The sequence below is a fragment of the Siphateles boraxobius genome, unplaced genomic scaffold (assembly GCF_051911475.1).
Source record: "Siphateles boraxobius isolate OS27281-9 unplaced genomic scaffold, OSU_SipBor_1 3, whole genome shotgun sequence".
In the NCBI taxonomy this organism is placed as follows: Eukaryota; Metazoa; Chordata; class Actinopteri; order Cypriniformes; family Leuciscidae; genus Siphateles; species Siphateles boraxobius.
In genome coordinates this window covers 4,726,349-4,746,953 of record NW_027508919.1, presented here as the reverse complement: position 1 = coordinate 4,746,953, position 20,605 = coordinate 4,726,349, and the positions used below count along the sequence as shown (strand labels likewise).

The 20,605-nt window shown below is 37.5% G+C and overlaps 1 protein-coding gene across 2 annotated transcripts in view; it reads right to left on the bottom strand.

The window, feature by feature from the left end:
• Positions 1-1,197: 1,197 nt before the first annotated feature.
• The window catches only part of cplx1 (complexin 1), a 58,761-nt gene continuing 39,353 nt past the window's right edge, over positions 1,198-20,605 (bottom strand). For both annotated transcript variants that reach the window (XM_077247511.1, XM_077247510.1), the window contains exons 3-4: positions 8,481-8,656; positions 1,198-4,673 (exon numbers count right to left, since the gene is read on the bottom strand). In XM_077247511.1, coding sequence (XP_077103626.1) covers positions 4,476-4,673; positions 8,481-8,656 — 374 coding nt within the window. In that variant the 3' untranslated portion in view covers positions 1,198-4,475. The remainder of the gene's footprint in view (positions 4,674-8,480; positions 8,657-20,605) is intronic.

Sequence of the window (20,605 nt, the reverse complement as noted above, 5' to 3'; positions counted from 1 at the left end):
TCTGGCGCATAAGGTCTATAGGTGAGGACATAAAGTAAATCAAGAAAGTTGGCACACTGCAACTGCAAATAAAATGTCCCTTAATTGATTGAGACATTTCCCACAATGGTAACGTTTCAAGCCAGCCAGCTTTTCGTCAGACCACCCACTTTTTTCTTGATTTACTTTGTTTTTATGAGCACTCACAATGATGTTTTTTGTACTTTTATTGATGAGGATAGAAAGTATAGCTAGATGTTGGCGCTGCTGTAAGCTGTTGTACAAAGAGGATGATTTAGAGTCATTCTGTAAGTAAAAAGGCATGTGATGACTAATAACTTACACTAGGCTATGTCAATGTTGATCATAGTAAAAATCATAGTAAATCACTGTCATTTTTTGCATTACAACTCTGATGTTCCAGAATACTAATGTATGCGTCATGACCATTATGGTTTGGGCAAACAACTTTTGTTTAAAGGGGACTATTACTTGTGGCATCCCTAATGTTATTTTTTTTTGCAGTGAGATTTACCAGTTTCATCTTTGGAAAAGAGGAGCTAATCATCATTTGAATGAGACAGATTATTCTGTTCAAAGCCCTTTAACGTTTATTGCATTTTATCTTTTTTTTTTTAAATGTGTAAATGTAGAGCAGCATCGAATGAATGTAAAACGAGAAATGAATGCAAAAATTCCATTACATTTTTGATTATACAACTGACATATAGAATTTTCTACGTAAAACAGGGTGACGCTGCAATTATTTTTGTGATGTTTTTCAATTATTTTCTAATAAAACTTCTAAAAACCCTTGAATCATTGCATAAGATATTATGACTCATTTTCAAAGAATGCATCTAGAAAACAAATGTCTTTTGTCTCACTGCACCTTGTTTATTAGTACAGTAAAGTCAAAATACAGCTGCATTAAATATACATATTCTGAAAGCAAGTCTTAATATTTTGTACAACTGTTGCTTTTAAACTAAATCTTGTTTCAAAGATTTGAGATATTTTGTCTGGAAAAGACAAAAATACTTATTAAGAGAAAGACTTTTTTGAGAGCATTTTTTTGAAAGCTATAATAATCTTCTTTGTAAGATGTCTTGTTTGCTCTGAATATGCTAAAATGTCTGTTTCTGTTTTCCTTCAAACTCAAATAACAGGAGATTTTGCTCCCCAGCCGAAAGCAGGAACACACAACCATAAAACAAATATATGAAATCACTTTATTATCTGTGTGTGGTGATTCCATTTGGCAGGAATGTTACAGTCTAAAATCTGTCTATAACGGGCATGCAGTGAGGCCTACAGGTGGAGCGCTCGGAAAACACAGAGGACACACAGAAATATCATTTACAACCTCACCTACAGTGCACATCATATGCATGCATACAATTCATCAACAAAGAGAGAGGGAGGTGAATCTACAGTGACTTAAAAAAAAATGCACCAAATAAGAAATATAATTTTTCCAAAATACAACCACCTAGAGACAGGAACAGATTACAGACTGAAAATCACACCAAGATAACCAAGATAACCACATAGGACAATGCAGTAGAACAGTAGACACGTACATTCATATAACAACAATGGAATATTTCATAACGTTACTGTGTTAGGCAGTATCTTCATTAGCATCTGAGAGACACGGAATGACTTTGAGTAAATGCATGTCAAATGTTGATTTACATTTAGAGAACATCATGATGATTATGCAAGTTTTTACTTATACAGTACTGAAGTAAACATACAAAAGATGGTCAGGGAATGGGTGAATGTTTTGTTGTTGATTGTTTTTAAACTTTAAATGTAATTGTGTGATCATTTCTATTGTTCTTTGTTTTAGGAATCTGTTTAAGACAATCACAAAACCCAAAGCCCAAAGAACTGACATGGTAGTCGCATATTACACCCCTTTAGAAAAGAATGTAAAATAACAACATTAAAATTAAGAGAAAACAAAAAGAGTTAAAATAAGAACAGCAGACAATCTCACAAAACAGGAACACTCTTTGGTTTAATAAAACAGGTGATGATATAGGATGAGTGATGGGTTTCGGGCAGTATTTATTTATCATCGCAGTATCACACCGATCACACTATAAGAGCGGCAGAATCGAGGGCAGTTGATATTCATCTAGAAAAATCATGTTTGTGCTCCAAAAATGGCCTCTGTCGATTGTAAAGTACACTCTGGGTGGCAGAAATGTGAGATATTAAGTCATTTGCACGGAAGGTTGCACGTATTTTGCTTACTATGCTAATGCTATGCTAATGTTTTTAGCTGAATCTCATCTTTCCGAAAGTGGTACAGCTGACATCGTCACTTCTTGTGAGTAAAGGCCTTAAACACAAGTGGCAGTAAAATCTGACAACATTCAGGATGATTGACCAGTAATTAGCATTAGTCTGTTCAGCTGTTGAAGGATGCCATTCTAAACTGTACGCACATTCATATTATAAACATGAATATAAATTCAATTAATTCCTTGTTTCATGTGGTACATGGCAGGAATGTTATGACATCAATGTGCCCGTGTGCTTTAATACAACACCATTTTACTCTCAAAGCCACGGCTAATCGTATGCTTTCTATAAACACTGAAAAAAATGTTCTCTCTTCATTGACAGGCCAGCATGGATGGAATGTTTGGAATATTCGGAATGTTCAAAACAACGGAATGGCAGCCTGATTCCTAGTTGTATTTTTCTGAATCTTGAATGTTGTTAAAATTTAAACATACACATCTGCGACTAACAGGTTTTCCTGAACGCGTTGTTATTTACAGTAATTGCAGACATAATCTAATGAGAATACAAGCACACGCTATCAAACCACGGCCAAGTAGCTTATCTTTTTATTTTCTTAGTAAAAAAGAGAGGATGGATAATACAATCTGACGTTGCGTTTTTCAAATCTGATTTTCTGGAATCTGAAATCAGTTCCGCTGTTTTCCCTCTAGTCAAATGCAGTTACAACAACGAGAAATAACGTCATACATAAACTAGCAACAATCAGGCATAAAACACAAGTCAGATCCGTTCGTAGCTCATAAAATAAGAGCCAGGCTATGTTTAGAGACTCTAAAAAGTAGGAATCGCGCAACGTCCTTCTCCAGTTTCCTTTTACTAAGCTCGCTTGACTAAGACTAGGAAGACGACACAGCATTTGCACACAAACATTCTCTAGCAAATAAGCTGAATACATAGCCATGAAGATTGTCTGTTATTGCTGATCTGGGACCAGAGTCCCATAAACAACCAACGGACACAGGACATCTTCATTTAGAAACAAATATTGCACCATTGTCACTGTCTGTTTACGTAATGTGTGCTCACAACCATGTTGTGAGAGCTAACGTAAATAAATGTAGACACTAAAGAACTAGATTCTACTGTACAGCAGTGCAGATGAAGAGATTATACACTTATTTATATGTATAGCCCTATTGATCCAATTGTAGTTGTATGTGATCTATGTCACCCCACACAATCTTAAGTACTATAAAAGCACAAACAAGTCAATTCAAGAAACACCTAGCGCTATGGTTACTCTCGCTGTGGCTAGCTAACATATGTGATTCATTTTTAATCAATCAAATCCAGTTTACAGGATTGTGATGTGAATGTGCATGACAACTTAATGAGGAACGTATAGTTTGCTTTTCTCTGAAACAAAGATCTACAGAGTTGTGAGCAATATGCATTTAACTGGTATACAATGTCGGACAACAAAATCCAAAACCATAGTTATTGCCTTAAATTTCAGTGTATTTCAGCTAAAAATGCTAAATGAAATTGGATATAGTGTACTGATAAAGAAAAAAAATGGTAGCATGCTTAGAAGAAACAGCAAAACAGCCAGATCAAGTACGTTGTCTTCCATATTACAGTTTTCAGTCATATCAGTCGGATACAATGTGACAATTCATGATGACAGGAACTGTAAACTAGTTTGAAGTATGGATGTTAAATGAATCTGTATACAGTATATATGTATAGGTAAATCACATGGATTCATTAATAATATCTATAACAGAGCAACAATCAAAAATATGATATGATTGGAGAAATCTCTCCGAGATAAATTATGGCTTGTACTCATAGTCATTGTGTATATATATATATATATATATATATATATATATATATATATCCTAAAGTCATATACAGTTATCTTTTCATTTGCTATTTACAAACAAAATTAATGAAGCATGAGAAATATTCTTGCTCTAAGGTCTGGACTCAATTTGTCTTTAAGCAGAGCGTTTGCAATGTAACATTTCTAGTCCACAAATTTTATTTTTCCTCATTCTTTTAATAAAAAAAAAAAGTCACCTGTATCGCAGCTAAAGACAGATGTTATGGCACACGATTTGAGTCCAGAGATCTTAGAACAAATGCAAGAGAGAGGGAAAGGGGAAAGAGGAGGTGGCTTTCATGACATTAATGATTCCCGTTTTATCACGACTTGTCGTGGAATGCTGTTACTTTTTATTGAACATATCTTGAAGCGGGCCCGGGAGGAACTTCATGACGGTGTCCACGATGCTTTCCTCCTCCTCTTCTTCATTCCCGCAGCCGGCAGGGATTGCTTTCTTGGGACGGGTCAGACTGCCCTCTGACGCCTGCTCCATGGCTGCCTGGGCTTCTGCCTCCTTCTCTTCCTTCTTCTTTATACCATACTGAAAAATACACAGCAGCATGTTACGTCTTTCCACTAGAATGTCACCTCTTGGTGTTAACTCATTTTTTAAACTAGTTTTTGGCAGTTTTTCTGCTGTATCATTTTTAAGAAACCCAAAATTTTAAAGAGGACATATTATGTTTATTCTTTATTTTATATATATATATAAATTTTCAGCTTTCTTTAGTGTGTAATGTTGCTGTTTGAGATTGAAAAAGGTCTGCAAAGTTAAGCACAAAGTCCTCTCCAAAGGGATTTATTCTCTAAATCAGTGCGGACTGTTTCGGAACTCCCTGAAACACCTTATAGTCTTGAGTTTTCTTCCGGGAATAAACATATCACATTTTTATTCCTCATTTAAATAATTCCCGCCCAAGGCATACACAAAAAAGGGGTCAGGCCTGATATGTATACCTTGAATTCAATATAAGTTACTTTGGAAAAAAGAGTCTCCCGAAAAGCATAAATGAATCAATTTATGCATGTACACTCAAAACTGTGTGCTGAAAGTATATGGACACTTTGGGTTGCAGGACAGGATAGGATAGGACAGGATGGGACAGGAAAGGAAAGGAAAGGAAAGGAAAGGAAAGGAAAGGAAAGGAAAGGAAAGGAAAGGAAAGGAAAGGAAATGTCCCAAATGAATCACATGCAGGACTATTTCCTGTTGATTAGCATACAAATGTTTGAGCATTGGAGAATTCTGGCTACACTCAGTTCTAGATTGTCTCATGACATGAATGTTAGAAACATTTAAATTGGGATGGTGTATGTCCATAAAACCTTGGCAGACTGCCATTTGGCAAGTCAATGTAATTATTTGGGCTTGGCAGTTAGCTTAGTGATTCACAGAAGCTTCATTTAGATCAGAGACACTTTCTCATTTACAAATAAATGCCCTGATTTGAAATGGTGTGCCGAATATTGGCAAGGAAATCCACTTCATTAGAGAAGTACTTAGATGACAAATGGTCCATTTCGTCTTTGTTTCACCCCCAAAGGGTCTGAGGCTCGTTAAATCTTGCCCATTCAACTGTTTTACCCTTTTGGCTACACTAGAAATATCACAAAGAGATGAAGGGATTCTTCCACTTTAATTGTGCTCTTGCTGTTATGTGCTCATGTTACAATTTTTTTAATGTTTTTTTTTGCTCACCTAGGCTGCATTTATTGAATCAAAAATACAGTAAAAACAATTATATGGTGAAATATTATTGAAATTTACAATAACTGTTTTCTATTTCAAAATGTAATTTATTCCTGTGAGCAAAGCTGAATTTTCATCATCATTACTCCAGTCTTCAGTGTCTGATTCCCTTCGTTTCTAATTTTTATCAATGTCGAAAACAGTTTTTGCTGTTTAATATTTTTGTGGTAACGATCATACAGGTTTTTTCAGGATTCTTTGATGAATAAGTTCAAAATAACAAAATTTATTTAAAATAAAATATTTAAAATTTTGTAACATTATAAAAGTCTTTACCGTCACTCTTAATCAATTTAATATTTTCTTGCTGAATAAATAGCAAAAGTATTAATAAAATTGATACAAAAATTTTAATGACTCTTTAAATCTCAATAAACCTTAAAAAATCTTAATGACCCTTTAAATACGTTTGAAGGTGTACATGTATATATTGTGTGTATGCATTGCTTGTTTTAACTCGTACAACCTGCAAATGATGGGTTCTATTTCCTGTATCGCTCTGGGAATCACAGTCACATCCCGAGGAGTGATGTATAGTAATGGGAAGGAAGGAGATTTATATGAAGGAATGATGTTTAGGGCAATATACCCCCTTTAGGACTTTTAGCTGCTCTGAGACATATATAATTGTGACATCTTGCCAATAAACGGATTAAACAATGGAAGATTTCTTCCTCTGACTACTGAGGTCACAAACTAGCTCGTGCAATCAGCAGCTGACCTTATAAACAACGATTTTAACTTTTCTTAAACTATCTATAATTAGGACTAATATGGATTTCATCCCTTATGAAATCATATTGATACAGCTTAATCTGAGAAATACTTAAATGGGTTACTTGGGAGTGCATGGCAAACCCTAAAGTTCAGCCATCGTGGACAAGACAAAAGGACTTCCATCAGTATTGCAGTCACATTTTGTACAGAATATGAAGATTCTGCCTTAATCCTTGTGGCAAATTAGACCCATGGGGTGATGGCTTAGAAAAAAGACAGGCTTTCTTCGGCCTCCCATCCTCTCTTAACATGGCTTTGCATAAAAATATATCTGTTTTACTCCAGCTCCAAATCATTCTCCATTTTGCACAAGCATGAATTCAATCTCTGAGACTGCAGGATCCCAAAGTAAATTATGACAAATTCGTAAATGCCAAGTCTGTTAAGCAGAATAATTATTTTTAGCTCTGACTTTAGTACAACTGATGAAGCACATGTTCTTGATGTCATTTACAAGTTTTCGGCCTGTAAATACATATTGAAGAAGAATATTTTAAGTAATCTTCCAATTCAGCTGTTGTGGTTTGCAGAGTGTATGATGAAGTAAACTAGTCTATATACTTTGGTATTTTTAAAGTCTTTCTAAAAGAATGTTTAATATAATCTGCATAAAGACTATATCTAACAATTCATAAATTAACTTTCATTAAAATATAATTAAAAAACATTCTGTAACAAACAGTAGCTCATATACATTTAAATGATCATGAATGAGAGCAAATTAATTGCCGTTTCATGGCAGTTATACAGTAAATTAATGTAGATTAATACTCTGCATTGCATAACGTAATAATATTTGTAATAATGTAATGAAGCTGGGAAATATCACTGTCTTTTTTTAGAACAACATTTTCATTTTAATAATCCCTGGGTCTTCCCTTCCGTGACACCTTTTTCTTTTCTTTTATTATTGCACAGCAAAGCAGGCATATGGCAGTATGAGCGCAGGGACTCAAGCATAGTCAATCTCCACAGTCTCCACAGTAATGGAATGCTTGCCAGAGCTGGACTGTTATTTTTCCAGTCCCTCTGGTTCACAGCATGCACCCTCAGGGCCCGTCCATTCTCATACACAACCTACCACCAACTACATTCAGCCTCCCCAAGAGTGAAATAAACAAAGAAAAAAATAATTCTTTATGTATTTATGTGGTCTGTATAATTCACCATTCACTGTGAACCACTATGTTACAACATATATACTGCCGGTCCAAATTTTGGGATTGGAAAGAAGTCTCTTCTGCTTACCAAGGTTGCATTTATTTGATTACAAATACAAAACTATTATTGCAATTTAAAATAACTGTTCTTTTTTATTTGAATATATTTTAAAATGTATTTTATTCTTGTGATGCAAAGTTGAATTTTCAGCATCATTACTGCAGTCTTCAGTGTCACATGATCTTTCAGAAAAAAAAATCTAATATGCTGATTTGCTGCTCAAGGAACATTCATTATTATTATTAATGTTGAAAACAGTTGTGTAATTTTTTTTTTATTCTTTGGTGAATAGAAAGAACAGCATTTATTTGAAATAAATGTTTTGTAACATAATAAATGTCTTTACTGTCACTTTTAATCAATTCAATTAATAGGTCTATATAGCATTTATTCATTAATGAGTGCAAATGATAAATGTTGCCTTGGCAAGTAGCTGAAATGAAATAAGTTTAAGTATTCTCATTTTATTTCAAGTAAAACAAAATTATGGTTTTAGTTTGAGGTTTAGCTAATGATAATAACCCTGGCCTAGACTACCGTGAGTGATCATACGAACATCTTGACACCTCATAACAGTCAATTATCTCACGATAGATTTACCTTGTCTCTGATGCCCTGTCGAAGCGATTCCCTCTCCGCTTCCATTTTTGCGTACTTTGCCTTCCTCTCCTCCTCCTGTTGCCTGAGGGCTTCCTGTCTTTCTTCCTCCTTTCTCTCAGCATCAGGGTCCTTCTCCTCCTCGCCCCCCAGCATTTTCCCCATGTCTTTGGTCGCTCCTTTGAGAGAAAGAAGGAGAGAATCAGGAACAGAAAATCACTCAACAGTCCACAAACTATACATACTGGATCACAAAGAGGGACTTCCAATTTCCAAAGACATAACCTCTCACAAGGTGAATTGAAAAGCTGATAAATTAGTTCTCACATGTCATCCAGCTTCTTTTATAAATACTCTCAATGGTGACTGCTCTCTTTGTCGGCAGGAGATGCAAGTAGCACAATCGCCAAGAAAAGCACAATGGGTCAGATTGTTATAACAAAAGGGCTCCATTAGGACCATGAGAATACAGGATTTTGGCAAAGCAGATAATAAGTTCTGATTGCATCCGCAGCTCACATTCATCTGTCATCACGTCGCTTGTTAGCGCTCCACAGTGAGATTGTGTATCTCTCCACTGTTGGTCAAACCGTGCAACACATTGTTAGGCTGTGTCTGTTAATGAGGGAGTAATTACCATTTAGCAAAAGACAAGTGCTTAAAATCACACAGAATAACCCTTTGTGAGTATGCAGCTAATGTCATGCCCTTTAGGATTGGGGAACGTTACTTTTATACGTAGAATTACATTGAATATTATAAAAAGTGATGAATTTTTCTTGTAACTCTTTTGTTACTTATGATATATATTTAAAAGTATTTAGCAGTCACCAATATCTTGTGGTCAGTAATGCTGAGCTCAAATATAATAGCACATATCTAGCCACATTCAAAACCATACTTTCTGCAACCTTTGTGTCTGAGTTAGGCTGACATAGCAGTACAGAAGTTATCCAAGTTCATGCAATATGAATTCATGTCACGTTGGGTTATGCTGGGAGACAGAGCTCCATGTAAATGCATGAAGGGCTCTGTTTTTTTAGTCCAGGAGTTTTGTTCTCCCTGGATCAGCAGTTGAGGGTGACACACTGCCATTGCCCACCAGTCCATGAGGTCTGCGTTCAACCTGCGTGACACATGGTCTCGATTTGCTGCTCTCTAGAAATTGATTTTAATGAGGACTGGGTCTCTCAGACAGCAGAGACGTGTGAAGACTTCAGCTTAGATCTGACGCTTCACTTCTCTTTCAACCTGGGCTGCCCGTCAGGGGCGTGTCTAGAAGGGGGGCACGGGGGGGCACTGGCCCCCCCTGAAATATGATTGGCCTCCCCTGGTGCCCCCCCCAACATCATTGGGCTAGATCTACTGTCAACCTGACAATGCCCAACGCCATTGGATCAGAGCGCTGTCAATCACTGCTTGATTTGCGATCGCAGAGCGGAATCACAGGTCCGCGTTTTTCAAACAGTAGGAGAGAGAGACACCTCGATACGTCACTGTTTATGGTATATACACACTCAATTACAGTATATATTTTGAAATATCGCACCATATGTTAGTCTGATTACTTTTTATCAAAAGCGACGTACATTGCATTTCAAGGTACACATTTACATTCCTATAAGTTCTTGCTTTCCCTGGGAATCGAACCCATAACCTTGGCGTTGCAAGCCCCAGCGCTCTACTGTTAGAGCTAGAGGAAAGCATATATGAAGCCAAAATGTCACCGTACCAGCAATGACCCATATATTACTTTATCTTTTGTTTTAAAGACTAAAGGCACTATAATCTTTTTCAAAAAAAAGCAGAGCCGTGGTAAACATTAAAATGTGAGAACTTTACATGAAACTCTGTGTAATTTATACTGAATGGGTTTTTGTTTATTTTTACACCGCAACAGAACATCCAAGGTTTCTTTAAGAAGAACACACACACACACACACACACACACACACACACACACACACACACACACACACACACACACACACACACACACACACACACACACACACACACACACACACACACACACACACACACACACACACACACACACACACACACACACATTCAATGTTTGTGTTGAGAATAAAGTGTGTTAAATGACTATGCCTAGGTGATGTTTTTTATTTATTAGAACATACTGTGTGGTCCAATCCATGTATAATACAAAATGATTTTTAGGCTGTTGTTCAGTGCCACATTTAATACCATTTATAGGTCACTGAGCATTACAAAGATTTTTTTAAATCGTGCTTAATATTTTATAAACAAGTATTTATTTCCATTTGAATTTTCTGATTTCCCATGGGCCCCGTCCGACTTGATCTTGGTCCCCCCTGTGCCCCCCCATTTATAAAATCCTGGAATCGCCCCTGCTGCCCGTACACATCATATCTACATGAAGGTTGAGAGGACCAGGCTTTGTTTACTCCGGAGAGGGTTGGGGAGCGTATAGCCATCTGCTTTTTATCAGGCCTTTATGAGAGACCTAGATTTTTAGGGTAAGTGCCTGAAAGAGTTTATACATGTAGAAAAAGCTGCTAATGACTAGATCGGAAGTTACAGCAACAAAAACAGAGTTTTACTATACTAATGAAAGTTAACATAATATGTTCCTGGTCTTATTGTGTATAATTCATGCTATGTAATTTCAAGAAAAAAAGAAGCTTTTTGTTGTTATCAGTGTTAGGGAAAGTTACCTTTAAAAGTAAGGCATTACGATATTGCATTACTCTCTAAAAAGGAACTAATTGCTTTACTTTTTCTCACCTGGGCTAGGCTTGCTTGTTTGATTTTTAATAACAAATAAACAAAAAATGTAAATGCTCTTTCACACCAAAAGTGAAATGAATAAGCCTTCTGCTGGATTGCAGAAGAATGGAATGCAGGATAAGAAAGTTCCACAATCTTATTTTAGCAATAAAACCAAAAAAATGTAATGAGGTTTATGTTTTGTTTATTCTTTTGCTTATTAGCCTGCTTTAAGGTCAAAAGCGAAGACATTGGTTAATAAAGTGAGATTAAATACATAAAGTATATTTGTGTAATTTAACATATTTCATTATTGTAGGTTTGTGTAATATTCTGAGTTTTTTGAGGAATACTGAATGTGTTTTTGTGAATTTTTTTTTTTTGCCTTTAGTCTACTATATGTTCTACATGTCATGTTCACACACAACAGCTCAGCACATTCTCACGATTCTCGCAACATGTGGATAGGAGTCAATACAAAACAAACTAACTTTGCGTTACTTGTTTGAAAAAAAAACTTGAAAAAGTTTTGTTGTAAATGTCAAAGTAATGCATTGCTTTACCTTTCACTTGGAAAAATTAAATCTGATTACGTAACTTGCGTTATTTGTAATGTGTTACTACCCCCATCACTGGTTGTTATCTAGACCACAGAGGCTAGCAAATGCTAACCATTATCAGAAAGGTCTTTAGCTCAAAAAGACTTCACAATTAACAGCAAACTCACATTCAGTCTGACTCTGTTATAGAACCCCCCATCAATTTCAACCAATTTTTAATGAATCCAAGTTCTACTCTTTTTTTTTTCTCGGAAATAGTTGCATGATGTGGGGTCAAAACATAAATTTATATCACAAACCGATTGACTTTTCAGTGTAAGTGACTCACTTCTGTCTTGCTGTAATTCCAACAAAATGAAACAATTATCCACACTCATATTACCCTGGACCCAGCCATTCAGCGTCAGCACAATCAATAGCTTAGTAAGAGTCAGAACTGTACAACTATATGAGCTTGAACAAAGCATGCCCACAAGCACTGCAGGCTAACACTGTTCTCAAAATGACTTCTGGAAAGAAAATGAAGGAGACAAATTAAATGAAAGGAAACATAGGTCTTCATCTTTAAAATTTTAGAACAATTGATTTGGGGGTTTAATTTTAGAGTAGAATTAACCTACAGTATGAAAACTGACTCACAGGCAACTGGACTAAAACTACCCACTAGGGTATCGATGGAAAGGATTAGCTGACATAACCGAAAACTTGCTGAAACTGAGAGATTTTGTAGAGAGCTGTCATCCTGAATTACCAGTCGAGTGCAGAGTACATATCCCTGTAGTGAACAGCCTTAGCAAACTCTTGGTTTGAAACGAGAATAACTGGTGTGTATTCTCTGAGAATAGCTTTGGCTGCAGTAGGTTTTAGGTACAAACAGTGCTTCTCTCACTGCAAAGTGCATTTAAGTCAAGATGAGACGGTATGCACAATCCATTTTACACCAGTCTACTTCTGAAATGTGAGGTGAGTGCATGAGGATATAAACTGTTGGGTAAAGGCCCATTCACACCAAGGACGATGACTATAGCTATAACATTTTAATAATCATTCTAATTCTAATTCTAATTCACCGACACAGAAGAACCAAAATCGCTGGACTTTCTTTCAGAACAATTTTTTTTCCAGCTGATGAACGATAAAAACATTGACAGCCTACCAGAATACAACAAACTTTAAAGAGCTTGAGCAATTAAAGCAGCAGATGAAAAAACTGCAGCATGTAGTTATAATAAACAGACGCCAATATAATTATGGTTATAGTTATCTTTATAGTTATTGTTCTTTTTCTTGTATTGTTTGTTGATCCTTTGTCTAAAGACAATTTTCTCCCCCTGTGAGGATAGACAATAAAGCTTTTTGAAATTGAATTTGAATTTGAATGTGCCTTAAGACTTGATTATATCCTTTGGGAATTTATTTTAGACTATACTGAATCTAAAGAAAAAAGAAAAGAAAAAAGAAAATAATCATAATTAACTTAAAATGGATAATAACCTTGGTTGGACCATGTGCCCTAACCAAAGACATCTGATGAAAAAACTTGTTTCAACTCAACTCAACTTTCAGTCCAATTAATATTAACCCTTTTTTCCCCAGAAGTTTTTGAAGATCACAGGCGAGAGCCGTCACTCTTTTCTCCCGTTTGAACTCTAGTGTTTTTCATTGTCTGTTTTTAATTAGAGCTGTTTTCGGCGGCTTGGCACTGGCTCTTGTCTCAGCTCCTCTGCTTCACGCGCTGTTAATCTGCGCTCCTGAGGCTAATTAGCTCATCTGATCGTGACAAAGTCTCCGCGTGACACACACACTCTTTACGATGTCTCTGTGCAGCATAGCGCTCTTTCCTGCTCAGCCACTTAGTGCAGACCAGACCAGAGTCCCTAAAGTAGATCTCTTCACAACAAGCAGCTAACCAAGCTAAAGCTAACGTTGTTCAAGGGTTTCCTCATCATGTGTCATGGTACGCCTGTCGGCCGGGAAGCCCTGTGCGATTTGAAAGACCGCAAAGTGATACTTGAATTTTGAAAATGGTACAGTCACATGGGCAGGAAATGGACTGTGTTATATAAAAAGAGTGTGTATGCTTAAGTATGTGTCTGTTGTAGCGGAAAAAGTGATGGAGATGGCGTACTTGACAGGTGGCGTATCCTCATTCCTTTGTGTGGCTGTCAGTGTGTTGCTGTGTCCTTACTGTGAGAGGAAGTGTGGGTAGATGAGAACAAAATGTGCCACTCTTTAGCCGAGTGCCTGTGTTGAAAAGGAAAACATGCCCGTAGGGCCGTGCGGTATATATCGTGTGATAGTTGATATGTGCCAGCTGGTGGAGATTTTGCTAAACCATTCATACCACAGTAGATGTTTTAGTGGACACTGGACAGAAGTTAACATGGTTAGCTTCAGCAATTAGATTCCTTTTAGTTACCATAGCTGCACCAAAAAGCATATTTGTTCTTCGATTGGTGGTATCTGTTTATTTTGCTTTATATACAATTTTATTACATAAAAATATGACTAAGTCCCCCTGTAGTCAATCATTTTATCCCTTAAAACTCATCTTTGATCACCAAAATGACATATTTAAGCAGGTTTTTTTTCCTTTTCCTTTTTTTGTATTTAGTATACGCGGTTCTATGAATATGCAAATTAGCCCCGCCACCACTCACTCACACCAGCTAAGAGACCCACTTGTTGACGATCGCACGTTGACCTGATTGGTTACAAAGTAGTTTGTGATGTCAAAAACACCAGCGATTTCAAACCACGTTGTTGAGACCGTCTTTGGTTCACTGCAGTTTTAAGGAGAAAATACTCAAAAATACAAACCATGAATTTACTCATGGTTTGTGTTAAAGCACATTGAAAACACCACATAGACATATAAACAACTTTAAAAGCTTGATTTTTATCACAGCGGGACTTTAAAATTATGTCCCTGGATATCTCCAAAGGATGTGGATGTCTTGTCAGATTTAGCTCACTTCAGGGAACAGTTTGGTCTTTAGAATATTGCTAAGTGTTACATAAAGTGTCAAAATGTGGGTTTATTTCTTATGAATAATCTAATCTATTAGTTTGCGTTCTTAACAGAGAAAATAAAGTAACAACATATGCATAAATGATGCTTTTTTTCCCTCTGTGTGTGTGTGTGTGTGTGTGTGTGTGTGTGTGTGTGTGTGTGTGTGTGTGTGTGTGTGTGTGTGTGTGTGTGTGTGTGTGAAGGTCATCTACACACTGAAGGACTGTGAGAGGGGTGATCAAGTCCCCCGTGGAGCCCGGGCACATGGAGAGAGCGCAAACTCAAGGACTCTGTGTTCCCTTCTTGCTCCATCTGTCTTAATCTCGCACCTGCTAAACAGCGAGAGCCCAGTGGCACACCTTCCTCCCTGCAAGGACATTAATGTCCACCGACAGATCAGATACCACACAGGACACCCACAAACACGAGAGAGGCCGTGACCTCTGCACTACTCTCCATATGTTAGCGGTAATCACGTGCCTCGTGTGACGTACTTATTAATCCATCCCAATTAAGTGATGATTTATGGTGAAGGTGCCTCATCTTGAAAAAAATCCAATTATCTTTGAGGCTTTGTAAACAGATTTTTTAAGACTTGGCATCTTGTCCTTGATTATCTCCATAACTCCAAAATAATTATGTCTTAATATTATAATAACTTCAAAACAGTGCCTGTGATTTTCCATTTTCTTTCTACAAAGTTTAGTTTAAAAAGTTGAATGAGAAAATCACTCTTTATATCATTGCCAAACACTAACTTTTTATTTTATTTGAAATGGTCTGCTTATTTATAATTATTTAGCAATTACATATTTAGACAGCAGGGAAGGGATTTGGGTGTTTGTTGACTATGTAGGATAGCAGTTATGTGTTTTATATGATCAGGCAAATGTCATCATCCTTTAGTCTTTGATCACAAAACATGTGCTCCTGAATTCTATTCACACGCACGCACGCACGCACGCACGCACGCACGCACGCACGCACGCACCCACGCACGCACGCACACACACACACACACACACACACACACACACACACACACACACACACACACACACACACACACACACACACACACACACACACACACACACACACACACACACACACACACTATTACCAGTATTGAGGAAACCACAAAGAGAAGAGCGGTATGATATATGTGTTTTTCAGGAGAGGTCACGGCTAAGAACTGTGCAAAAGCCTGGAGCCAAAATGGAAGGATTTGGCCAGTATTCCATGCTCTAATGAGAGGAGGATTTTTTTTTTCTTATGGACTGGGTTACAGGAAGTGAGGTGTATCTCCTAAATCTCCCAAGAATAGATAGGAGAAGGTGGCAGGAGTGCTATCACGAAAGCCTTTTATCAACCATTCTCTGCCATTATCTTCCCTAACCAGTGTGCGAAGAGCCTGGAAATGGGACTGATTTTGCAGGGCTGGATAGATCCATCACCGTCTGGGACATTTTACTGGCCACCATCTATCTGGCACAGTGTTTTGTTGAGTGTTTTGGAAATAATTTGACTCATAACAAAATAAAAATCAATTATTTCTACCTTGATTATATCTCAATAGAGTGGTCCAGCTATGTCTATTTGCCGCTGGTTCCTTCAAGATTTTTTCCTATGGGGTTTTATAATGGGTTTTTTCAATTTATGAGCAAAATAAAGCCCGTGGTAAACCTAACTTGACGTACACTGCACACACTCACACCCCTAACTGTCTTATATAGTTACTTATTAGAAGCATACGTTTTAAAAAAAGAACACGACTGCTTCACAAGTCGAGTTTTCACTATAGGTGTATGTCATTTTTGTTGTAGAACAAAATGTCAAAGTATAGTCAAGTTATGTTTACCACAACAGGCTTTATTTTACACATAAAAAAAATAAAATAAAATAAAACAGTATATAATCTCTTTTGGAAAATCTCGAAGGAACCAGCTGTGAATTCAACTTTCGGGTTCTGGCGTCATATCTGCACCACTCTATTGATCCTATTTAATAGCTGCAGTGTCTATCTGCTATTTGCTTGGAGAATTAGTGGCCTTCTTGCATTGTAAACCATATTTGTAGCGTCTGTTCTCTCGTGCAGATCCTCCACCTCTATAGTCGTGCGTGCTGGAAGTACTGCAGTCCTGGGCAGCTCAGCATGCTGATCTTGGGCTGCCAGAAATCATGTACGACTGCAGCCGCCTCTCTCACACTCTAGTGCTTTCATCTTGCTAGGCACAGAGTTATAGCAGGAGGCTGAGACCGTCTTGTCCCTCAAAACTGAGAAACAGACAGAAACCACTGCACAGCATCCTAACCTGGGGTGAAAGGATTATTCCAATGAAATTCAAAGTGCTGCCATCAATGCCCACTGATTACCCTTCACCACAGATGCTTGTGTCATGCGTAAAGGCTCTGAAAAGTGAAATGAAAGGAAAGGAAGTGGAGAGAGAGGATTGCTTTTGGGGACTGTGCTTCCATGGGATATTTAATCTTCAGCTGAAAGATTCAGGGATACTACTTTGTCTCAGTAATGGAAGTCTGAAGCTTATGTTCTTGTAACTTTGGAGGGTCTATGATGAGCTTGTAAAACAAATCTGGTGTGGTAACCTTGCATGCCAATTACCAAGAGGCTCAATGACACTTCCTGCTTAGTGTCCTCTGCTCTGGTGTCTAAAGGCATAGGGGGATATTTCAAAGCTGATTATTTTTTAGATTTGAAGGGTTAAAAATAGTCTGCTTAGATAAATGATGGAAACCTTGAAAGTGTGCAGAACAAGATTAAAAATGTACATTCTTGAATTATATTCTAGGGTCTCAGGGTCTTGAAATTTAACATGAAAGACTTGCTTCTCTCCCGAGGAGGTTGTAAGAATAGATCCTACACATTGATGTTTAGGAACTAGAGTAATTCCTCACCTAAATGCATCTCGACCATCTTTGCAAATGGCAAAGAAAACCCCACTTTTTCTTTTTCCAAAAGAGAGAGCGAGAGAGAGAGAGAGAGAGAGAGAGAGAGAGAGAGAGAGAGAGAGAGAGAGAGAGAGAGAGAGAGAGAGAGAGAGAGAGAGAGAGAGAAATAGAGAAATTTAAGAGATGACACCCACATTCTTATTTATGTTGCCTTGGATACGCCAAATGCACGTGGAGCTGTTTAATTATACCGTTTTCTTTCATGTTTCTGTCATTTGTGACCTTGAGCATATTCATGAGATATTTTTTTTTCATGAGATTTTTACACACACAGGCAAGCTGTGCTCTTGTATTAAAATGTACAATGCCGTCAAACAGAGCTCCGCTTTAAGGGTTTAACTGAAGAAACAGAAAAAAGCACCTGATCCAAAACCATAAATTCGGCTTCCTAATAAATAAGAAACAAATAATATTCACTTCTGCATCTATCTGTATAATTGGAATTTTAGGAAGAGGGCGCGCATTCTTTTTGTGATTTTCCTTGTTCGATAATGATTAAATGTAAAAATGGAATATAAATGTAACACTTGTCTGTATTAATCATAACTATAGTTAATTGTAGCTATAAATACCACTGAACAGATGATATGTCACATAAATGAGAGTTAGCACTAATTGTTGACTGCATTTTATGTGAAATGAAAGTGAGTATATGATTAAAAGTGCTTTGATAATTGTGCAGTTAACAACAGGTTTCACATAATCTTCTGAAAGCATTCTGATGTTTCTCCACATCTGTGAACAAAACAGGAATTTGAAAAATAAAAGAAGCCAGCCTACTCAGTGTAATTAAGGTATCTAACTCACCTATTTACTCTATAATTTTAAGAAACCCATGCGAATGAACTATAATGAGATAAGACTCATTTCATTTGCATATCAGGTGCAGCTACACATGCCCCTAATTGTGGATTCGGCAGCCAATTAAAAACGCTTCTCTGGCAGGGTCAGAGAGATGACGCTGGTTATTAACACCTACTCTAACACATTTACACATTAGCATTCAGCTAACCAGGAACTGGTTCTGACTCGCTTACAAATTACATGCTGCATGTTTGCATTGTGTGGTCTCTTAATTGTCCTTGTCTTATGCAATTAGGACTTTTCTTTAGGCCATCTATTGGTATAAAGACTTTTAAGTCTGAAGTGTTTAAGTTGGTTTTCAACTTTCTTTTCAGACTTCTTATTTCCGCTGCTGGTATAAGTGTTAATAGGGTGTCTTTTCAAAGAGTGCAAAGACAAGTTTGGAAATATCAAAACACCTATTCGTTAGTGGTGTGAGTGTTCATGTGTGGTGTGCTGTCACCTAACACACTGTGAGAATTGATTCAGATGTGCAGATTAACACATACCTGTGCATTGCATTGTCTGTTTGCACTTGTCCTGACATACGTACACCTTTTGTAATTGCACATATACGCTGTAAAATACAACTGCTGATATTTTAGAGTAGCTTTTAATTGGAATATTTTAAACTAGAAGTGCAACAGAGGCGGCCAACAGAGTGGTGCTAAAAGCCCAGCGAAAGGGTTTATGTGTTCTAATAACATGCACTGTGGTTCAACTCTGCTCAAATATAATTCAAATATAATATTTGAATATTAAAGACAAAACTGCACATACATCATAGTGCCATCCCAAAGATAGTTTTATTGCTGTGATATGTACTTAACATAAATACCCTGCAATTTTACTTTTGGTAGCCTATACTAAATTGATATACTTAAATTCTGCTAAATTGGAACAACTATTTTGTTCTTAAGCCACTTTAGTTATCTTGAAATAGGTCCAACTAAATGTAACTGAGGCCAGCTAGTAGTTGCTGCAGTCTTTAGCCTCCTTCTTAGAGCGCCTGACTCTCATTCCAGAGACCCGGGTTCGAGGCCCGCTCGGAGTGGGTCGAGTGGGACTCGGGTGAAGGGGGGTTACATTGGTGCCGTGACCCGGATGGGAGTGAGGTTTAGGGGGGTGAGTGTAACGGAGGCCAGCTAGTAGTTGCTGTGCGAGTAAACCTCACTCCTCTGATCTCAATAGACGCTCTGGCGACAGATGCTAGAGGCTGCAGTCTTTAGCCTCCTTTTTAGAGCGCCTGACTCTCATGCCGGAGACCAGGGTTCGAGGCCCGCTCGGAGCTGGTCGAGTGGGACCCAGGTGAAGGGGGGTTACATTGGTGCCGTGACCCGGATGGGAGTGAGGTTTAGGGGGGTGAGTGTAACGGAGGCCAGCTAGTAGTTGCTGTGCGAGTAAACCTCACTCCTCTGATCTCAATAGACGCTCTGGCGCTAGAGGCTGCAGTCTTTAGCCTCCTTGTTAGAGCGCCTGACTCTCATGCCGGAGACCAGTGTTCGAGGCCCGCTTGGAGCTTGTCGAGTGGGACCCGGGTGAAGGGGGGTTACATAAAGATATACTTAAGTATATTTGATTGTGCTAAAATGGAACTATTGCAAGTGTACTTTAGGTACATTTTAAATACCTTACATTTAAAGACTGAAATTATGCAGAGATCACACTATCCTTACTAATAGTGATATTAAAACACATTTGACTTAATATTAAGAAGTGTGCATTGTGCAATAAAGAAGTGCATGGTCCAAATAAAGTTTAATTATAATATGTATATCAGTAAGTCTCAAGCGAGATTTGTTGTACACTAGAGGCTGACATTTTTTCGGGAATCCCGCGGGTCACGGAAAACAAAATCACTATGTATCACAGGATTGGGACGGGAAAGGAAAAAATGTCAGCGAGAGTGGGCGGGACCGGGAATCGTAATAAAACTGATACCCAACTTTATACACAAATATACAGTTTCTATAAATTAACTCTAT